The sequence below is a fragment of the Podarcis pityusensis genome (assembly GCF_964106645.2).
Source record: "Podarcis pityusensis genome assembly, chromosome: 2".
NCBI lineage: Eukaryota > Metazoa > Chordata > Lepidosauria > Squamata > Lacertidae > Podarcis > Podarcis pityusensis.
Genome location: NC_138029.1, coordinates 11,557,990 through 11,577,205, shown reverse-complemented (window position 1 = coordinate 11,577,205; position 19,216 = coordinate 11,557,990). Strand labels below are relative to the sequence as shown.

The window sequence follows — 19,216 nt, the reverse complement described above, 5'->3', positions numbered from 1 at the left end:
GTCTCAACCTGCCAGGTGACAGATGGTGAGTGTGTCTTTGTGCTTTCATTCAAGTAAGCCAGGCCCAAGATCAAGCCTTAGCAGCCCCCACACCCCTCCGAAACACAGCCAATTAGTTAGTTTGCTGAGTGCCCTTGGCAGAAGGATGAATATTGGGGGGGGGGGCCACTGGGAGGAAAGAAAAGGTCCTGCCTATTTGCAGCTTCAAAGGGGGGCAAATCAGGATGTTAAAAGGCCAACAATATCATACGCTCCAACTTTCTCTGATGAAAATAGGGACGTGCTATTCAGCGATGATGATGATGATGATAATTTTGCTGTTTATACCCCGCCACTCTGACTGGGTTTTCCTAGCCACTCTGGGTGGCTTCCAACATACAGTGGTACCTCGGGTTACATACGCTTCAGGTTACATACACTTCAGGTTACAGACTCCGCTAACCCAGAAATATTACCTCATGTTAAGAACATTGCTTCAGGATGAGAACAGAAATTGTGCTCCAGCAGCACAGCAGCAGCAGGAGGCCCCATTAGCTAAAGTGGTGCTTCAGGTTAAGAACAGTTTCAGGTTAAGTACGGACCTCCGGAACGAATTAAGTACTTAACCTGAGGTACCACTGTACATAAAAACACAATAAAAACTTTTCAAAAACTATGCAGGGCTGTCTTCAGATGGCTCTGGAGCTGGACAACTCCATACCCTCCAATGTTTTCCCAATGGAAATAGGGACATCCTAAAGAAAAGCAGGACATTCTGGGATCAAATCAGAATCCAGGGTGGCTTCTGTCAATCTGTTCCTGGAAAATAGGGACACTTGGAGGGTCTGCAATATCCCCAACCCGATGTTACTTACTCTTGCACAAAGAAGGATGGAAGTTCTTCCCCACCTAGACTCCAGAAACACCTCACAGGTGTAGTTTTAGCCACCCATCCACCATGGATCCCAAACTGGAATGAAGATGGAATGGAGAATGACCTGGAAGGCATTGCCAGGGGATTGGCAAGCTTGGGTGGGGTTAGTCAAGGCAGAGGGCCTTCTGGGTAGAAGAAGAAGAAGCATTTGGTTTGATATTCCGCTTTATCACTACCCAAAGGAGTCTCAAAGTGGCTAACAATCTTCTTTCCCTTCCTACCCCACAACAAACACTCTGTGAGGTGAGTGGGGCTGAGAGACTTCAGAGAAGTGTGACTAGCCCAAGGTCACCCAGCAGCTGCATGTGGAGGAGCGGAGACACGAACCCGGTTCCCCAGATTACGAGTCCACTGCTCTTAACCACTACACCACACTGGCATCTGCCCTGTGGAACGCCCTCCCCATCAGTTGTCAAACAGAGAAACAACTATTTGACTTTTAGAAGACATCTGGTCAGTCTTGTTCAGGGAAGTTTTTAATGGTTGAGGTTTTATTGTGCTTTTAATATTTAATATTTTGTTGGCAACAAAGGTCCGTATAGTTAAAGCTATGGTTTTCCCAGTAGTGATATATGGAAGTGAGAGCTGGACCATAACGAAGGCTGGTTGCCGAAGAATTGATGCTTTTGAATTATGGTGCTGGAGGAGACTCTTGAGTGTCCCATGGACTGCAAGAAGATCAAACCTATCCATTCTGAAGGAAATCAGACCTGAGTGCTCACTGGAAGGGACAGATCCTGAAGCTGAGGCTCCAATACTTTGGCCACCTCATGAGAAGAGAAGACTCCCTGGAAAAGACCCTGATGTTGGGAAAGATGGAGGGCACAAGGAGAAGGGGACGACAGAGGACAAGATGGTTGGACAGTGTTCTCGAAGCTACCAGCATGAGTTTGACCAAACTGCAGGAGGCAGTGGAAGACAGGAGTGCCTGGCGTGCTCTGGTCCACGGGGTCACGAAGAGTCAGACACGACTAAAAGACTAAACAACAATAACAACAATTTTATTGGGAGCCGCCCAGAGTGGCAGCAACTCAGTCAGATGGGCGGCTAACAACAGCAAGAAGTAGCCTTCGCATTTGGAATACTAGACAATTTCTTAATACAGAGTTGGGCCACTGCGTCAATCTAGGTCAGGGTTGTCAATGTCAGGAGCGCAGAACATGTTGGTTCTCCAGTTGTTGCTCATCCTGGAGCATGGCCCATGCTAGTTGATGGCTGAACACTGGGAAGGCCACAGGTTCTCCATTCCTGGCCTTTGCTACCTGGGTCTCAGGTGGACCTACAGGGTTTCAGACAAGAGTCTTTTGCAGCCTTTCCAGGAGCTACCAAGCAGGTAAACTTGGGGCCATTGCTAGGCAGAGCAGATGCTTGGCTGCTGAGCCATGTAAAGGGACCCCTGACCATTAGGTCCAGTCATGGATGATTCTGGGGTTGCGGCGCTCATCTCGCTTTACTGGCCGAGGAAGCCGGCGTACAGCTTCTGGGTCATGTGGCCAGCATGACTAAGCCGCTTCTGGCGAACCAGAGCAGCACACGGAAACGCCGTTTACCTTCCCGCCAGAGTGGTACCTATTTATCTACTTGCATTTTGATGTGTTTTCGAACTGCTAGGTTGGCAGGAGCAGGGACCAAGCAACAGCAGCTCACCCCGTCGCGGGGATTTGAACCGCCGACCTTCTGATTGGCAAGTCCTAGGCTCTGTGGTTTAACCCACAGCGCCGAAAGCTCGTAATCGCATTTGCCAAGATACTGTGCCGTTCTAGCCCAAGGCTATAGAATCTTAATTACACCCAAGCACTGCTGATAGCTCCAGTCCCTTCTCTACCTCTGGGAATGATGCCCCTCTCGCAAGAGATCGTTTTTTGGTCTGCTGGGGGACACTATTTGGAAATGGTTCTGTTCTGTTGTTGGGGTCTGCACTAAACTTGGGAGTAGCCTTGTTGAACACAGTTGGGAATACTTTCCCATAGGCACACGCAGGAGTTGCATTGTTAATTTGTTTAAAAGAGCCACTGTGGAACTTAGTACAATCTGCATGAAATTCTTTGGCTAAGGCAAATTCACCCTAAAATGAAGATTTATTGCTGTCATTTAGCAGAATTAGTGTAGCTGATGTGGAAAGTTTCCTTTCCCCCTTTGACTCTCTGCATTTTTTGTCACGAGCTCCTAAAGTCGTGTTTTATGTGGTTTTTGCCCTTTTCTGCAGATGGGTGGACAGGGCCAAAAAAACTGGCAATAAGCACTTATGAGATTATATAAACACACTCAAATAATCATTTTGCCGTTGGTGCTCTGGAAGTATTGGAGAAGCAATCTTATAATCAGAGACTCTTCTCTTTTCATCTAGAGCAGTTTTATCACATTTGTATCCTATGTGGCTCAAGCTGGGTTATATCTTTCTTATAACCCTTAGGCAGGGTATTTAATTGACTACACTGACATCCCATATTTGTTATGGAACTTGAGTGTACATTTGGCCAAGTGCCTAGGCAGTGATCGGACCCAATCCTGTTTAATGGTGGCCTCTTTCGCACCACACATTTAAAGCACTTTCGTCCTAGCTTTCCCCCAAAGAATCCTGGGAGCTATAGTTTAAGGGTGCTGTGAGTTCTGGGAGACCCATATTCCCCTCAGAGGTACAATTCTCATAGTGGTTTAATCACCAATTCCTCTTCCCCGGGAACTCTTGAAATGGTAGCAATAAGAGCCTCCTAACAATTCTCAGCACCCTTAAACTACAATTCCCAGAATTATTTGGGGGAAGCCACAAGTGGCATCATTAAATGTATCATGTGAATGGTTCCAGCTTCAGTTGCTTTCAGGTCTGGGTAGGCCAAGAAATTGTGGCTCCAGAGCAGCTTTCACCAGCCAGTGCCTTGCAGGTACCTGGGACTGTAACTCCCATCAGCTCCACTGTCTGGAGCTGATGGAGGTTGTGGTTGAAAACATCTGGCAGGAACCATGTTGGTGAAGGCTCATACTGATCTACCCAGGCTTGCACCAGAGGTGGAAAGCTATTGGTTCTCCTGATGTTGCTAAACTGCAATTCCCATCATCCCTGACACTGACTAGGCTGCTGGGAGTTGTAATCCAACAGCATCTGGACACAAGTCCTCTCGTCCTGGGCTTGGAGCTTGGCCTTTTAATTGATAGTTCCAAAATTGTGAAAGAGCCTGCAAATAAAAATAAATAAATAAAATAATAATAATAATAATAATAATAATAATAATAATAATGGTACCCTGCCCATCTGATTGACTTGCCCCAGCCCCTCTGGGCAGCTCCCAAGATACAGTGGTGCCTCGCAAGACGAAATTAATCCGTTCCGTGAGAGTCTTCGTCTAGCGGTTTTTTCGTCTTGCGAAGCAACCCTATTAGCGGCTTAACGGATTAGCGCTATTAGCGGTTTAGCGGCTATTAAAGGCTTAAAGGCTTAGCGGATTAGCTGCTAAAAGGCTATTAAAGGCTATTAAAGGCTTAGCAGGTTAGATAAAGGGGGCAAAAAGCGAAAAAAAAATCTCAAGACTTGCAAGACATTTTCGTCTTTCGAAGCAAGCCCATAGGGAAATTCGTCCTGCGAAGCAACTCAAAAACGGAAAACCCTTTCGTCTAGCGGGTTTTCCGTCTTGCGAGGCATTCGTCTTGCGGGGCACCACTGTATATAAATACATAATAAAACATTAAACAAACTTCCCAATACAGGGCTGCCTTCACATGTCTTCTAAAAGTCAGATAGTTGTTTATTTCCTTGACATCTGACGGGAGGGCGTTCCACAGGGCGGGCGCCACCACTGAGAAGGCCCTCCGCCTGGTTCCCTGTAACCTCAGTTCTCACAGTGAGGGAACCACCAGAAAGCCCTCGGAGCTGGACCTCAGTGTCCAGGCTGAACGATGGGGGTGGAGACGCTTCTTCAGGTATACTGGGCCAAGGCCGTTTAGGGATTTAAAGGTCAGTACCAACACTTTAAATTTTGCTCAGAAACGTACTGGGAGCCAATGTAGGTCATTCAGGACTGGTGTTATATAGTCTCAGCGGCCACTCCGAGTCACCAGTCTAGCTGCCGCATTCTGGTTTAATTGCAGTTTCCGAGTCACCTTCAAAGGTAGCCCCCCATAGAGCGCGTTGCAGTAGTCCAAGCGGGAGATAACTAGAGCATGCACCACTCTGGCGAGACAGTCTGCGGGCAGGTAGGGTCTCAGCCTGCATACCAGATGGAGCTGGTAGACTGCTGTCCTGGACACAGAATTGACCTGCGCCTCCATGGACAACTGTGAGTCCAAAATGACACAGGGGCACAGTTACCCCATTCAGGACCATGGAGTGCCCCCCCAATAGTACTTCTGTCTTGTCAGGATTTAACCCAAATCCATTAACCTGCATCCATCCTCCAACTGCCTCCAGACACTCACATAGAAAGCCCCATTTTTCTGTCTTCCCCACAGCTTCCAGGGATAAGGCAATCTTTTTCAAGTTGAGCACACTTCAGAGTAATTGTCTAAAGCTCTAAAACTGCTTAGGACTTTGGAGACCATTACCTTCCTATGTGTGTGTTGCTCGACCTGCCGAGCATTTCAAAAGGTCACCTCCAGGCTTGACTACTGTAATTCGCTCTACGCGGGGCTGCCCTTGAAGCTGTCCCAGAAACTCCAGCGGGTGCAGAATGCTGCAGCGAGGCTCCTCATGGGGTCTCCGCCATGGGAGCATATTCACCCAGTGCTTTACCAGCTGCACTGGCTCCTGGTGGAGTACAGGGTCAGATTTAAGGTGCTGCTTTTGACCTTTAAAGCCCTTCACGGCCTAGGACCCTCGTACCTACGGGACCGCCTCTCCCGGTATGCACCACCGAGCAACACCCTAGTGGTCCCGGGCCCTAAGGAAGTTAAGATTAGCTTCAACCAGAGCCAGGGCCTTTTCAACACTGAACGCTCTGTCTCATGAGACCAGGGCCCTGTAGGATCTGATTTCTTTCCGCAGGGCCTGTAAGACAGAGTTGTTCCGCCTGGCCTTTGGCTTGGAGCCAGTTTGATTCCCTCCCCCTCTTTTTCCTTTCTCTTCCTGTGATGAGGCTGCATTTTAACATTTTAATATTTTACTGTTTCAATATTTTAATGTTGTATTTTAATCTTGTTTTTAAGTTGTATTCATTCAACTTGTTTTTATTATTGCTTGTTAGCTGCCCTGAGCCCGGCCTTGGCTGGGGAGGGCGGGGGTATAAATAAAAATTATTATTATTATTATTAAAAGCCGGTCGAGAAACCGGCTGCAGCCTTGTAACTCTGTAGAAGAAGCTAGCTGAAGGGGAAGGGTGATTAATGCTTCCATAGAGAGGCCACATAGCACCTGCTCTTTCCAAAGTTAAACAAGAGTTGCCTCTGATCTGGGTTTATTTTGGGCCAGGCAGGACGGTTCCCTATGCAATTAAGGGTGACCGCAAGGGACAGGAACGGAACAAGGCAGCTGGGGCACACCCTGCCTCAGAACACGGAACAAACCAAACCCGCAGGGAAGCAAAAGCTTGGACTCAGCAGTACTGAGGAAATGCTGAATTACTGGCTTGGGTGGGCCTCCAGCACCCAGCTGGGATGGCTCAAAAGCTCGGACAGCAGGAGAAAAGATCCATCTGCTTCTCCCACGCCTTGACGCCCAACTGCGCTTGGCTGTTGTCAAAAGTTTGACAAGTACTGCTCAGGTTTGGGGAGCAGCGACTGTTTGCTGCTTTGGCTATCCATGAAGTCTGAAGATCTGTCTGGAAAACATACCGTATTTTTCGCTCCATAAGATGCACCAGACCACAAGGCGCACCAGACCATAAGGCGCACCTAGATTTGGGAGGAGGAAAACAAGAAAAAATTATTCTGAATCCCAGAAGCCAGATCTGGCTTCTGGGATACTGTGTGGCTGTCCTGGCTTCTGGGATAACCGCGCGCAGCCTCACCTGGGTGCATCGCTGAAGGGGCGCTGCACAGTTCTCCCTCTCTGCGCAGCGCCTCTCCTTCGCAGGAGCGGCGCTGTGCAGAGAGGGAGAGCTGCGCAGCGCCCCTTCAGTGAAGCGGGAGGAGGAACAGAAGGGGCTCCGTTCCTCCTCCATTCCTGAGAGCCAGTGTGGTGTAGTGGTTAAGAGTCTCGTAATCTGGTGAACCGGGTTCGCGTCTTCGCTCCTCCACATGCAGCTGCTGGGTGACCTTGGGCCAGTCACACTTCTCTGACGTCTCTCAGCCCCACTCACCTCACAGAGTGTTTGTTGTGGGGGAGGAAGGGAAAGGAGAATGGTAGCCGCTTTGAGACTCCTTAGCGTAGTGATAAAGCGGGATATCAAATCCAAACTCTTCTTCTTCTTTTCCTCCCGCTTCGCTGAAGGGGGGCTGCGCAGCTCTACCTCTCTGCGCAGTGCCATTCGCTCCATAAGGCGCACTCACATTTCCCCTTACTTTTTTGGAGGAAAAAAGTGCGTCTTATGGAGCGAAAAATACGGTAAGTTTCTCAGGGAAGCTAGTTCAGACAGACGACGGAGAACTTGTAGCCGGTGCAAAATGAGACTCGCCACCACGACTTGATTGCAAAAAGTCTTTACTATGTTTTATCAAAAGAGAACAAGTTAACACCTGAAACCATGGGGGCATGTTTGTCCAAAAAGAGCTCACTCCCCTTTACTTGGGTCACTTTTTTTGCATATATTGGGTGTACTCAGTAACAGCAATCGCCTGTCCTAGCTTAAAGGTTTGGCATCTCTTTTTGAGATACAAATATGCAACTTTGCCTGTTCTTTTACGCCGTGTCACCCGCCTCCCCCTTCCTGCAGCTACTTCCTCAGATAAGGTTGAGCTAGAGTTGCAAAAAAAGAAGAAGAAAGTTCCCTTTTTGATTGCTTTTATAACCAGAACATTGCTTTGAACGAGAAGTAAAGCTCTTACAGGAATAATGCCACCCTGTTAAGACATTCACTCCGCCTGGCTTCCATTTCTCAGGGACCCAGTAGTTCAGAAGGGCAAGCGACAGGGATCCTCTTAAAGGCTCTGAGGAGATGGAGCCTAAAACCGAAACAAACCCCCAAACTGGGGTTCCTCAGCAGACGTTTTGCTCTTATTTCCTGGTAGCTAGAGAAAGCCTTTAACGTGGCTGACAGGGAGAACACAAAACAACAAACGTCGTAGCCCTTTGCCGTAGTAGCCCTTCGCCTCCTTTAAAAAGCCACTGTATAAAATATCAAGACAAAAAGTATAAAAGCATCAGCTTCTTCTTTTTTAAAGTACTGGAGGAGGAATCCGGCCTCCTGAGGTGACGAGACGGGCGGGATGTGGCTGGTGGAAGAGGCCTCCTCTGAGATTAAAGAGAGAGATCAGCAGCTCAAAAGAAAAACCACAATTGCACAGAACTCCAGGGTGGGGTGGGAAAAGGGATTCCCATACGTTGCTGCCAGATTTTCGATATTAGAAAAGCCATTGCAGTACGTGACAAGATATTTGCTGCCACAGATAGTTGGGGGCCTACTAGGGCCTACCTAATTTAATTTGGTATTTCTCCAACACTGACAGATATTCACAGGGATGTGGAGACTTAATGCTGAAGGACCCTGGGCCTAAGCTCTTCCCTTGGTTCAAGGTCTGCCACCAAACACCACATACTGCAGTTTTTTTAAAGCCCCTCCCCACCAAAATCCATTATTACCCCAGGTCTGGGCTCTCCTCTAACTCTACCTTTTATATTTACCTCAAATGCTACTTCATGCCCTAGGGTCAACATGCCGTTTCCGCTAATACATCTTCCCGGTCCTAAATCAAAGCCCACAGTCTGCAGGCCACCCTGAACTCTCAATAAGTTGTTGTGTTGTCTCCCCCACACCTTTAATCCTTGGTTGGTTGGGAGCTGGAGGGAGCACTCCATTTCCCAGTTCCACCCCCCCCTTCCTGGAATCACAGGTTTTCTCAAATTTGTGCCTCCTGCTGTTCTTGGACTACAGTTCCCATTATCCGTAGCTAGCAGGACGATGGGATTTGTAGTTCCCCAAAGAGCTAGAGACCCAAGTTCGGGAAACCTGACCTAACCCTTTCAATAGAGCAAGGAACAAACTGAGTAGCATTCACAGATTCGGTTGACCCTGCTCCGTGGAAGAATCTAACTCTTAAAAAAAAAACCCCACAATCCTTCCACGGAACAAAGAATACCAGATCACTCATGCGTCTTTGGCTTTACAATTTGGCGCGTTTCCTTCCGAGCTAATCCCCCCCACCCCCATTGCTTCTCTCCTCGAGGTTCGTGACCAGATCTGTCCGACGACCTGGATCCCAAGAAGCACAGCCTAACAATTGCTGGTGCTTGGGATCTTATTGGAAGCCTCGAATCCACCGAGAACCAACCTGGTGGGGTGCTTGAATCCACTTTGCTGGTCGAATAAATAAATAAATAAATTAGCCAACTTTATAAAAGCTGAGACTGCCGGCCACCCCACCCCACCCCACCAAAAAAAAATGCCCTTGCGCGACGCTATCGCCTTTTACAACTGGCTCTCTTCTTCTTCCAGGGAACGGTTCAGCCCGGGGATAAATTTGAGCAGTCTCTTGCGGAAGCTCCCCGGTTTGCTCTTCCGGGGCCTTGGGGCGGCTGCGGAGTTCTTTTGGTCGCATGATCTGTCCCAGAACCGTGCGACTCCATTGCTGCTGCTGCTTGTGCATTTGACGCTGGCGCTGCGGGTGAGCGTTGGGCGCGGGCGCGAGGGCTGGGCAGCTGCGGGGACAATGTCCAGGGAGTCGGCAGAGTCAAAGAAGCAGGTCTGGTAGACTGAATCCTCGCTCTCCTCCGTGGCGGTGCTGACGCAGCCCACGCTGCTGTAGGTGCTCCCCGATCCTGGCAACAGCACCCCAAAAGGGGCAGCAGGGCCTCCAGCCAGCCTAGTTCCGTACAGGCAGGAACGCACAGATTCCAGGGTGTCATAGATGCTGGGGTCTTTAACCACGATCCCTAGCAGGGAAGAAGGGTTCCAGTTAATAATAATAATAATAATAATAATAATAATAATAATAATAATTTATTATTTATACCCCGTCCATCTGGCTGAGTTTCCCCAGCCACTCTGGGCGGCTTCCAACAGAATATTAAAATACAATAATCCTTCAAACATTAAAAGCTTCCCTAAACAGGGCTGCCTTCAGATGTCTTCTAAAAGTCAGATAGTTGTTTATTTCCTTGACATCTGATGGGAGGGCATTCCACAGGGTGGGCGCCACTACCGAGAAGGCCCTCTGCCTGGTTCCCTATAACTTGGCTTCTCGCAGCGAGGGAACCACCAGAAGGTCCTCGGCGCTGGACCTCAGTGTCCGGGCAGAACGATGGGGTTGGAGACGCTCCTTCAAGTATACTGGGCTGAGGCCGTTTAGGGCTTTAAAGGTCAGCACCAACACTTTGAATTGTGCTTGGAAATGGACTGGGAGCCAATGTAGGTCTTTCAGGACCGGTGTTATGTGGTCTCGGCGGCCGCTCCCAGTCACCAGTCTAGCTGCCGCATTCTGGATTAGTTGTAGTTTCTGGGTCGCCTTTAAAGGTAGCCCCACGTAGAGCGTGTTGCAGTAGTCCAAGCAAGAGCATGCACCACTCTGGCGAGAGAGTCTGCGGGCAGGGAGGGTCTCATCCTGCGTACCAGATGGAGCTGGTAAACAGCTGCCCTGGACACAGAATTAACCTGTGCCTCCACGGACAGCTGTGAGTCCAAAATGACTCCCAGGCTGCGCACCTGGTCCTTCAGGGGCACAGTTACCCCATTCAGGACCAGAGAGTTCTCCACACCTGCCCACTTCCTGTCCCCCACAAAAGAGTACTTCTGCCTTGTCAAGATTCAAGCTCAATCTGTTAGCCACCATCCATCCTCCAACCGCCTCCAGACACAGTTAGGGCAGATCACAGAGTTGGAAGGGACTATGGCAATGCAGGAGTCTCAGCTGAAGCATCCATGACAGATGTGCATCACAGTCAAAGAAATTTTTCAAAGCCCAGTCCATTCAAAAGCCACTAACGAGAGCATGGGAGAAAGTACCGTATTTTTCGCTCTATAGGACACACTTTTTCCCCTCCAAAAATTAAGGGGAAATGTGTGTGCGTCCTATGGAGCGAATGCAGGCTCCTTGGCTTCAGTGATAGCAACGCGAAGCCCAAAGGGAGTGCTCCCTCCGCACTCCAGAGGCTTCACGTTGCTTTTGCTGGAGCCTGGAGGGCGATAGGGGTCGGTGCGCACTTTTTGTGTGCACTCAAAACAGCCATTTCTCCTCCTTGCAGATGTGAAATGGTTTAGCTCAGGGTTTCCCAATCTTGGGTCTCCATCTGCTTTTGGACTACTGTTCCCATCATCCCTGACCACTGGCCCTGGTAGCTAGGGATGATGGGATCTGTAGTCCAAAAACAGCTAGAGACCCAAGATTGGGAAACTCTGGTTTAGATCAGCCTTGACCTGGCACCTTTCCGGTGCTGTTGGGACTCCCCTCAGCCGCAGCCAGCATCACCAACGGTTCAGGGTGTTGGGTTGTAGCACAATATCTGGAGGGTACCAGAACAGAGGAGACTGGCCCAGGTGGTGCTTATGCAAATGTATCTTTGTCACTCACCACGGACTAAGCGCTGCTCCTGCACCATCAGTGACCGATACTCCCCCCATTTTTCATAGAGCGTTTGCTGCAATGGAGAGAGAGGCCAGTATTCATTTGTGTTTCAAAATCTGCTTGATTAATCTTGTCTAAAAGTGGTTCTTCGGGTCTGATTCTTGCTCATTTAATTTGCAGGTTATACATCGGCTACAGAGCTTCACCCCCCACTTTGAGGATGAGGAAGGCATGGCTGGATCCATCTATCCAGCCAGCCACAAAGGCCCAGCAACCCTTTTTTGAGAAGAAAGACACAAGAAAAGATTCTGGGAAATACTAATTCACAGCCGGGTACCATGCTGGCCCTGAATTGTATGTAAGAGGTCCAGCTGGCTGCAGTTAAAAGGAAAAGCCATGAGGGTGCCTCTCAGTACCAAACTACAGCTGCCTGCTATGTTAGGTCTGGGTGATATATCGCCCGGGACTGGTAATGAGGGGCAGACCGCGATGGTGGTTTCTCTAGGCAGTATATCGCTAGTAAAACCACCAGTGTTGCCAATTCCCTCCAGCATGCTGATGGAGAAATAAGCTAGACTCGCATGGGTAAGCAAACTAAGGCCCGGGGGCCGGATCTGGCCCAATCGCCTTCTAAATCCAGCCCGCGGACGGTCCGGGAATCAGCGTGTTTTTACATGAGTAGAATGTGTCCTTTTATTTAAAATGCATCTCTGGGTTATTTGTGGGGCATAGAAATTCGTTCATTCCCCCCCCCCCAAAAAAAATAGTCTGGCCTCCCACAAGGTCTGAGGGACCGGCCCCCTGCTGAAAAAGTTTGCTGACCCCTGAGCTAGAGGGAAACAGGAGCTGCAGTGGTTTTGCCAGCGCTATACTGAGTGAAACCGCCATCGCAGTCTGCCCCTCATACCAGTGCAGAGGGAGAAACAAGACACAATACAACTTGTTCCTCCCTCAACTGCTTGGCTGCCCTTGCCTCAGCCGAGCTGTTTTACAGAGCCTCTGTCCTGCCAGCGGTGGGATGGGGGCTCCGTTAAACAGCTCCTGCTTGGCTGTGAGGTGAGTCGCGGCTGCTGGCTTTGTGCTTCCCAGCTGAAGAAGTCTAACGGAGACCCCACCTCACCTCCGGCTTGCGCAAGATGGGGGGTTCTCTTAGACTTATTCTGCTGGGGACAGCAGTAGCCAAATACACAGAGCCTGGGTCACACTCTATGCGTTTGACTGCCCTTGCCCGAGCGGGCACGCTGCCACTTTCCTCGTGGGGTGGTCGTTCATCCTGGAGGAAAGACGCAGCCCACCCTCGGTTGCCTACACCCAGAGGGTGGGCTTTGTCTTTCCTCCTGGGGTGAACGACAGCAGGAAAGATGTAGCCCACCTTGCCAGGTGACAGCAGCCAGCCCCTTACTAGGAAACCAGAATGTAAGCCAACAAGGGAACAGTTTTGTTTCCTGTAGGCCTTAAAAGAGACTAAGATGAGTACAGTGGTACCTCTGGTTACGAACTTAATTCGTTCCAGAGGTCCGTTCTTAACCTGAGGTACCACTTTAGCTAATGAGGCCTCCCGCTGCCGCCGCGCAATTTCTGTTCTCATCCTGAGGTAAAGTTCTTAACCCGAGGTACTACTTCCGGGTTAGCGGAGTCTGTAACCTGAAGCGTTTGTAAACCAAGTTACCACTGTACTACGTTTTTCTAAAAACTTGCAAACTTTATCCTAGTCAAACCATTCAGCTGCATGCACTCCCTGTATTTTCACTATTTTGTTTTGTATTGTGTTGTACAAGCCAGGTGTTTGCATTGATGAACTTCTTTCAATAAAAACAAGCTCGTCGTGCTGCTTTGTTCGTTTTGCTGCGTGTTCTTCACGGAAACATCACTCACCTTGAGGTACTGCAAACGGGCTTCCAGCTCTGCCCTGCGGATGGAAGTGCCGTACAAGGTCTCTAACCTGGACAGGACAAGAATCTGATTAGTGGCGGCTGGTTAGGGACAGTTTTGCCACCCCTGTGGACAAGCAATGCCTTCTGGGTCGGCTGGCCCTTCCCCCCAAATAATCTCCCACACACTCACCTGAGCACGTTCCCAGACGCTTTGATGATCTCCACAATTTCACGGTGTCGGATCCCCTCCACATTGAGCCCGTTCACGCCTGTGATCGTATCCCCTGCGTTAACAAAAAGCCAGAGAGGCCGCTGTCATTTTCTAAGCCTGCAAAAGGAAGGACAAGAAACCCCTGGCTCCCTTTGGCATTAGAAGATCTGGGCTGGGCTGTACGTGCTAACTGCTAGCGCTTTTTGCAAAGCTAAGCAGGGTCTGGTCTAGTTACAAACTGGATGGGGGACCACGATGGGGGACCCCTGCATTGAAGGGGATGGACGACCCACGGGAGTCCATTGGAACTCTGTGATTATAAATCCCATCAGCTGTAGCCTGCATGGCCAACAATCAAAGATGATGGGAGCTGTAGTCCAATAGCATCTAGCGATCACCCCGTTGGTTACTGCTGTGCTTGTGCATCAAGGCAGGAAACTCGGTGATGTAAACAGAAGCTTATGACCTGTAGAAGTTATGCAAATGGGCACCATTGCTTCTCTTGCTTAATTTGTTCTGCTCTACTAAGTCATGGGCCAAGGAGCCTTGTTAAAGAGCAGAGACGCCTAAGCCAAGACAATGGGGGAGATGCTGCAATTTCAGATTTCACCAGGCACTGCCCACATACCGTATTTTTCTGTGTATAAGACACAGTAAAAATTTAGAAAATGGGAAATGCCCAGAGTTGCTGAGATATTTTTTTTAGGGGGGGATTGCGGAAAATCGCTTGCTCGCCTGCGTGACCTACACTGCCACTCGCACGCGTCATCGCAAATGCCACCTATCCACTGTCACCTCGCCTGCCCAGTTGCCGCACCAACAGCCAATCAAGCCCAGCCCTTGCCACAGCCACCAATAACACACCCAATTGCCGCGGAGGGTCTCCGGGTCCCGGAAGGAACATATAACACGTCCCTCAGACGCACTATCCGTGTATAAGACGAGCCCCACATTTTAATATGATAGTTTAATTTTAAAAAACCTCTTTAACACAGAAAAATACGGTACTTTCACACATCATGCTGCCATCTTCAGGGCTACAGAAATGCCACCTTCTTAAAATAAAATAATAATAAAAATTGGAGGACAGATTCTTGATTTGGTAGCTGCTCCCGTTGCTTGGTCCCTGCTCCTGCCAACCTAGCAGTTTGAAAGCACGTCAAAGTGCAAGTAGATAAATAGGTACCACTCCAGCGGGAATGTAAATGGCGTTTCTGTGCGCTGCTGTGGTTTGCCAGAAGCAGCTTAGTCATGCTGGCCACATGACCCGGAAGCTGTATGCCGGCTCCTTCGGCGAGATGAGTGCCGCAACCCCAGAGTCGGCCACGACTGGACCTAATGGCCAGGGGTCCCTTTACCTTTAACCTATCGCATTCAGCAGCACTTTTGTGGAAGGTCGTACACACACAGAACCCTGGATCTATGTATGTGCCCTTTGAAAATCATCTGCTGTGCAGAGAGAAGGGTAAAAGACACCCTTGGAGTAACGGGAAGGAAGGAGAGGGAGCAATGCTGGCACAGCTCAGCCCTGCGAAGCACCTGAGCTTGCCACTCCACCTGCTGCCAACGTGACCCTGCAAACACAACATCAGCTCTCCGGGGAGAAGAGCAGCTGGGCTCATTGTAGAGGGGAAAGTCACATGCGTTGCCCTGTCTTATGGAGCTGCCGACGGCTTTGAACCTGCCCCTGCAAGAAGCGAATCGCCGCGCCTTCGACAGAAATGCAGAACGTGGGGAGAAAAGGCAAATCACAAGGGCCCTCCAGAACCTGAAACCAGGCACAGCCTTTGACCCACCAGCCAGCGTTCCCCAAACTTGGGTCTCCCAGCTGTTTTTGGACTACAACTCCCATCATCCCTAGCTAGCAGGAACAGTGCTCAGGGATGATGAGAACTGTGGTCCAAAAACAGCTGGAGACCCAAGTTTGGGGAACCCTGCATTAGGACTTCTGCAGTGTATCTAGAACTGCCAAAACTTCTGAAATTTGGGGGAGGGGGAAAAACATGCCCCACCCCACATAAAGGAGCTATGGAATATGCATTGAGATTTCTAGTGGACGCCAGGTTTCTTGCCTTCTACTTATTTCTCAAGAACCAACCTAGAGCAGGGGTCAGCAACCTTTTTCAGCAGGGGGCCGGTCCACCGTCCCTCAGACCATGTGGGGGGCCGGACTATATTTTGGAAAAAAAATATGAACAAATTCCTATGCCCCACAAATAACCCAGAGATGCATTTTAAGCAAAAGGACTCATTCTACTACTACTACTACTACTACTACTACTAATAATAATAATTTATTATTTATACCCCGCCCATCTGGCTGAGTTTCCCCAGCCACTCTGGGCGGCTCCCAATCAAGTGTTAAAAACAGCGCAGCATTAAATATTAAAAACTTCCCTGACTCATGTAAAAACACGCTGATTCCCAGACCGTCCACGGGCCGAAGTGAGAAGGCGATTGGGCTGCATCCGGCCCCGGGCCTTAGGTTGCCTACCCCTGACCTAGACACATTGACTTTTGATCAAACACCACACGGATAAGGGTTTTGATCAGTATTTGCTTAGTTTCTCCAGCCCACCCCGTTTGAAAGCAAGCAAGTGAGTTTTTACAAGGGTGAAAACTCACAAGTAGTCCATTAGGTTCAAGATGCTAAAGCGTGACATCTCTTACCTGGTTTCAGGCCAGCTACCTGGGCCGGGCTATCATCATGCACACGGCATACAAAGGTGAACATCTCCACCCGTTTTGTGTTCTGGTGGTGGAGCCCGTAGGTCTGAAAGGAGCAGAGGAAACAAGAGTTGGTTGGTTTTTAAAATGAGGTCAGACCGCAGTCACCCAAATAATGTGCAAGTTCCACCATAGCTTAACTGTTAGAGATGCAATAGGGATAATGCTTCTCTAAAACGTACCGTATTTTTCACTCTATAGGACGCACTTTTCCCCCTCTAAAAATTAAGGGGAAATGTGTGTGCGTCTTATGGAGCGAATGCAGGCTCCTTGGCTTCAGCAATAGCAACGCGAAGCCTCCGAAGCGCAGAGGGAGCGCTCCCTCCTCGCTCCGGGGGCTTCAGGTTCCTTTTGCTGAAGCCGGGAGAGCAAGACTCTCCTGGCTTCAGCAGAGAGGGAGAGCTGCGCAACGCCCCTTCAGCCAAGCAGGAGGAGAAATGGAAGGGGCTCCGTTTCTCCTGCCACTTCGCTGAAGGGGCGCTGAGCAGAGAGGGGGAGAAATTTTTTTCCTTGCTCTCCCCCTCTAAAACAAGGTGCCTCCTATGGTCGGGTGCGTCCTATAGAGAGAAAAATACGGTATGTTTTTTCATTGTTGTATATTGAAACATTTTTGGCAGAGGGTAACTGAAACCATCAACAGAACTGTACGGAACAACCTTACATTTACAGAACAAAATATCCTCTTGAATTATATACCCAGCACATGGAACCTTACAAAAGGACAATACGAATGGACTCTCCGTGCCCTTACCAGAGCAAAAACACCCATCCTGATGAATTCGGAAAATAAAAATGTGGCTCCCTTCTATGATTGGATTGAAGACTTAAGACAAATTCGCAACATATGAACAACTTGCATATAAACACAGACTTGCCATGGACAAATTCAATGATATTTAGAATCCACTTTTACAAATATACTGTAATAGGTTAAGAACTGGTGAAGTACAACAACCTTGCAAAATATACAGTTTTTGGTTCCCCCCTCCCCCCTTTGTTTCCCCAACTGCACGGGTTCTGTTTCTCTTTTTATGTTTTTCTTTTTGGTTTGTGTCTCACCATGTTTAGTGCACATATGTATTTTTGAAATTTCAATAAAGATGTTACACACACACACAAAGTTCCACTGTAGTTTGAGAGCTATCTGGCAAGGTTGATAAATACAAACAAAGAACAATTGCCTCCTAGCAGCTCCAGGATATACGAACACACTGCAAACAATAAGACAAAACCTCCCCTTCCCAGCGTTAGAAACTCAGATATATAAGCTAGGCACTAAATGTTTTCTTGAACCAACGTTGCAGTCACCAAAAAAGGAATGCCCAGTTGCCATTCTAGGGACGCGGGTGGCGCTGTGGGTTAAACCACAGAGCCTAGGACTTGCCGATCAGAAAGTTGGTGGTTCGAATCCCCGCGACGGGGTGAGCTCCTGTTGCTCGGTCCCAGCTCCTGCCAACCTAGCAGTTCGAAAGCACGTCAAAGGGCAAGTAGATAAATAGGTACCACTCCAGCGGGAAGGTAACCAGCGTTTCTGTGCGCTGCTCTGGTTCGCCAGAAGCGGCTTAGTTATGCTGGCCACATGACCCAGAAGCTGTACGCCGGCTCCCTTGGCCAGTAAAGGGAGATGAGCGCCGCAACCCCAGGGTCGGTCACGACTGGACCTAATGGTCAGGGGTCCCTTTACCTTTACTTTAGTTGCCATTTGGGTGCCAGACGGCTAGAAAGTTGTATTTCCCCACCCCCTCAAGAACCTTTATCGAACTAAAAGAACTGAAAGTTGTATTTTTCAGTTACCCTTTTGGTTCCTTAAATCCGTTCTGATTGTGCAAATAAAAAAATCAGAATTCTACAGGATGTGTTGTTAGTGTGCGTAAACGGTCCAGATTCAAGGATCCTCATCAGGCATCATCCTGGCTCTCAAGCATCTTCACTTGGTCGCAAGTGACCAAGCACCTGGTGAATTTCAAATGCTGCTCCCACCCCTCCCCAAAATTGGTACTACTATTTCCCAAGTAGGAAGAGATGGATTTTGGAAATTGAGAGCATGATGAAATGCCTGAGTAGCCTGATTCAAAGACCCCCCCCCAAAAAAACCAAATTACTGAGTTTAAAGATGGAAATTGCCCTTTTGCTACTTGAGATTCAACAGCTTAAAAAACTTCAGATCCAGAAGTATCTTTTTTTTAAAAATGGTACTCAAAGCTCATGGGTTGCAACCCACAACACACCTGAACTCTTGTTGAATTCTGGACTCACTGGGTTAAGAGCCAGAATGGAAGGGATTCCCTTTGAACTCACCTGAATCTCAAAGCCAAAGGCCTGAGCCTCTTCCTTCTCCAGTGTGATCACCTTCCTGGAATGAACAAGAGGAAAGGGGTCAGTTGCTGAGATTTCCCAGGGGACGCCAAGAGACTATCTTTCCCATAGCTGTGTGCGATTTGTCTTCATTTGCCTGCCTGCATGTGCTGAGCACACTTCCTCCCCAAACAAAAAAACCCAATACTCTACACAGCATGGTTTACCAAACTTGGGTCTCCAGCTGCTTTTGGACTACAAATCCCTCCATCCTTGACCTCTGATCCTGCTGGCTAGGGATGATAGGAGTTGTAGTCCAACAACAGCTGGAGATCCAAGTTTGGGAAATCCTGATCTATGGTCAAGCAGCTGGTCCAAGTTTTTGCCTTCCACTAGGACATCTTCTGATGCCTTACACTCCCTCCCTCCCCCCAGTTTTAAGCTGACAAAACAAACAGGAGGAGAGTGGGCTTCTGTATAATCCAGCTTTGACAAATCCAGGCAGGGGCTCAGAGTGGGCAAAGTTGACTGTGGGTGGGTGTAGACACAGGAATCAAAACAGAAACCTAAGTACAGAAGGAGCAGGTGAACCAAACAGTAATGGCAAATTGG

The 19,216-nt window shown here is 48.9% G+C and overlaps 1 protein-coding gene and 2 long non-coding RNA genes across 3 annotated transcripts in view; 2 read left to right on the top strand and 1 right to left on the bottom strand.

Annotated features, from left to right (window-relative positions):
• The window catches only part of LOC308471181, a 157,299-nt gene that overhangs the window by 1,724 nt on the left and 136,359 nt on the right, over positions 1-19,216 (top strand). The gene's annotated exons all lie outside the window — the stretch shown is intronic.
• Positions 7,465-19,216, bottom strand: part of TAMALIN (trafficking regulator and scaffold protein tamalin) — a 37,775-nt gene continuing 26,023 nt past the window's right edge. Inside the window, exons 3-8 of the mRNA XM_080994910.1 lie at positions 18,608-18,662; positions 16,253-16,355; positions 13,562-13,655; positions 13,373-13,439; positions 11,504-11,570; positions 7,465-9,869 (exon numbers count right to left, since the gene is read on the bottom strand). Coding sequence (XP_080851036.1) covers positions 9,406-9,869; positions 11,504-11,570; positions 13,373-13,439; positions 13,562-13,655; positions 16,253-16,355; positions 18,608-18,662 — 850 coding nt within the window. The 3' untranslated portion in view covers positions 7,465-9,405. The remainder of the gene's footprint in view (positions 9,870-11,503; positions 11,571-13,372; positions 13,440-13,561; positions 13,656-16,252; positions 16,356-18,607; positions 18,663-19,216) is intronic.
• LOC308471241 lies at positions 9,472-13,329 on the top strand. Its single transcript, XR_013982832.1, has 2 exons — positions 9,472-9,601; positions 11,678-13,329. It is a non-coding gene; the product is annotated as an uncharacterized lncRNA (long non-coding RNA).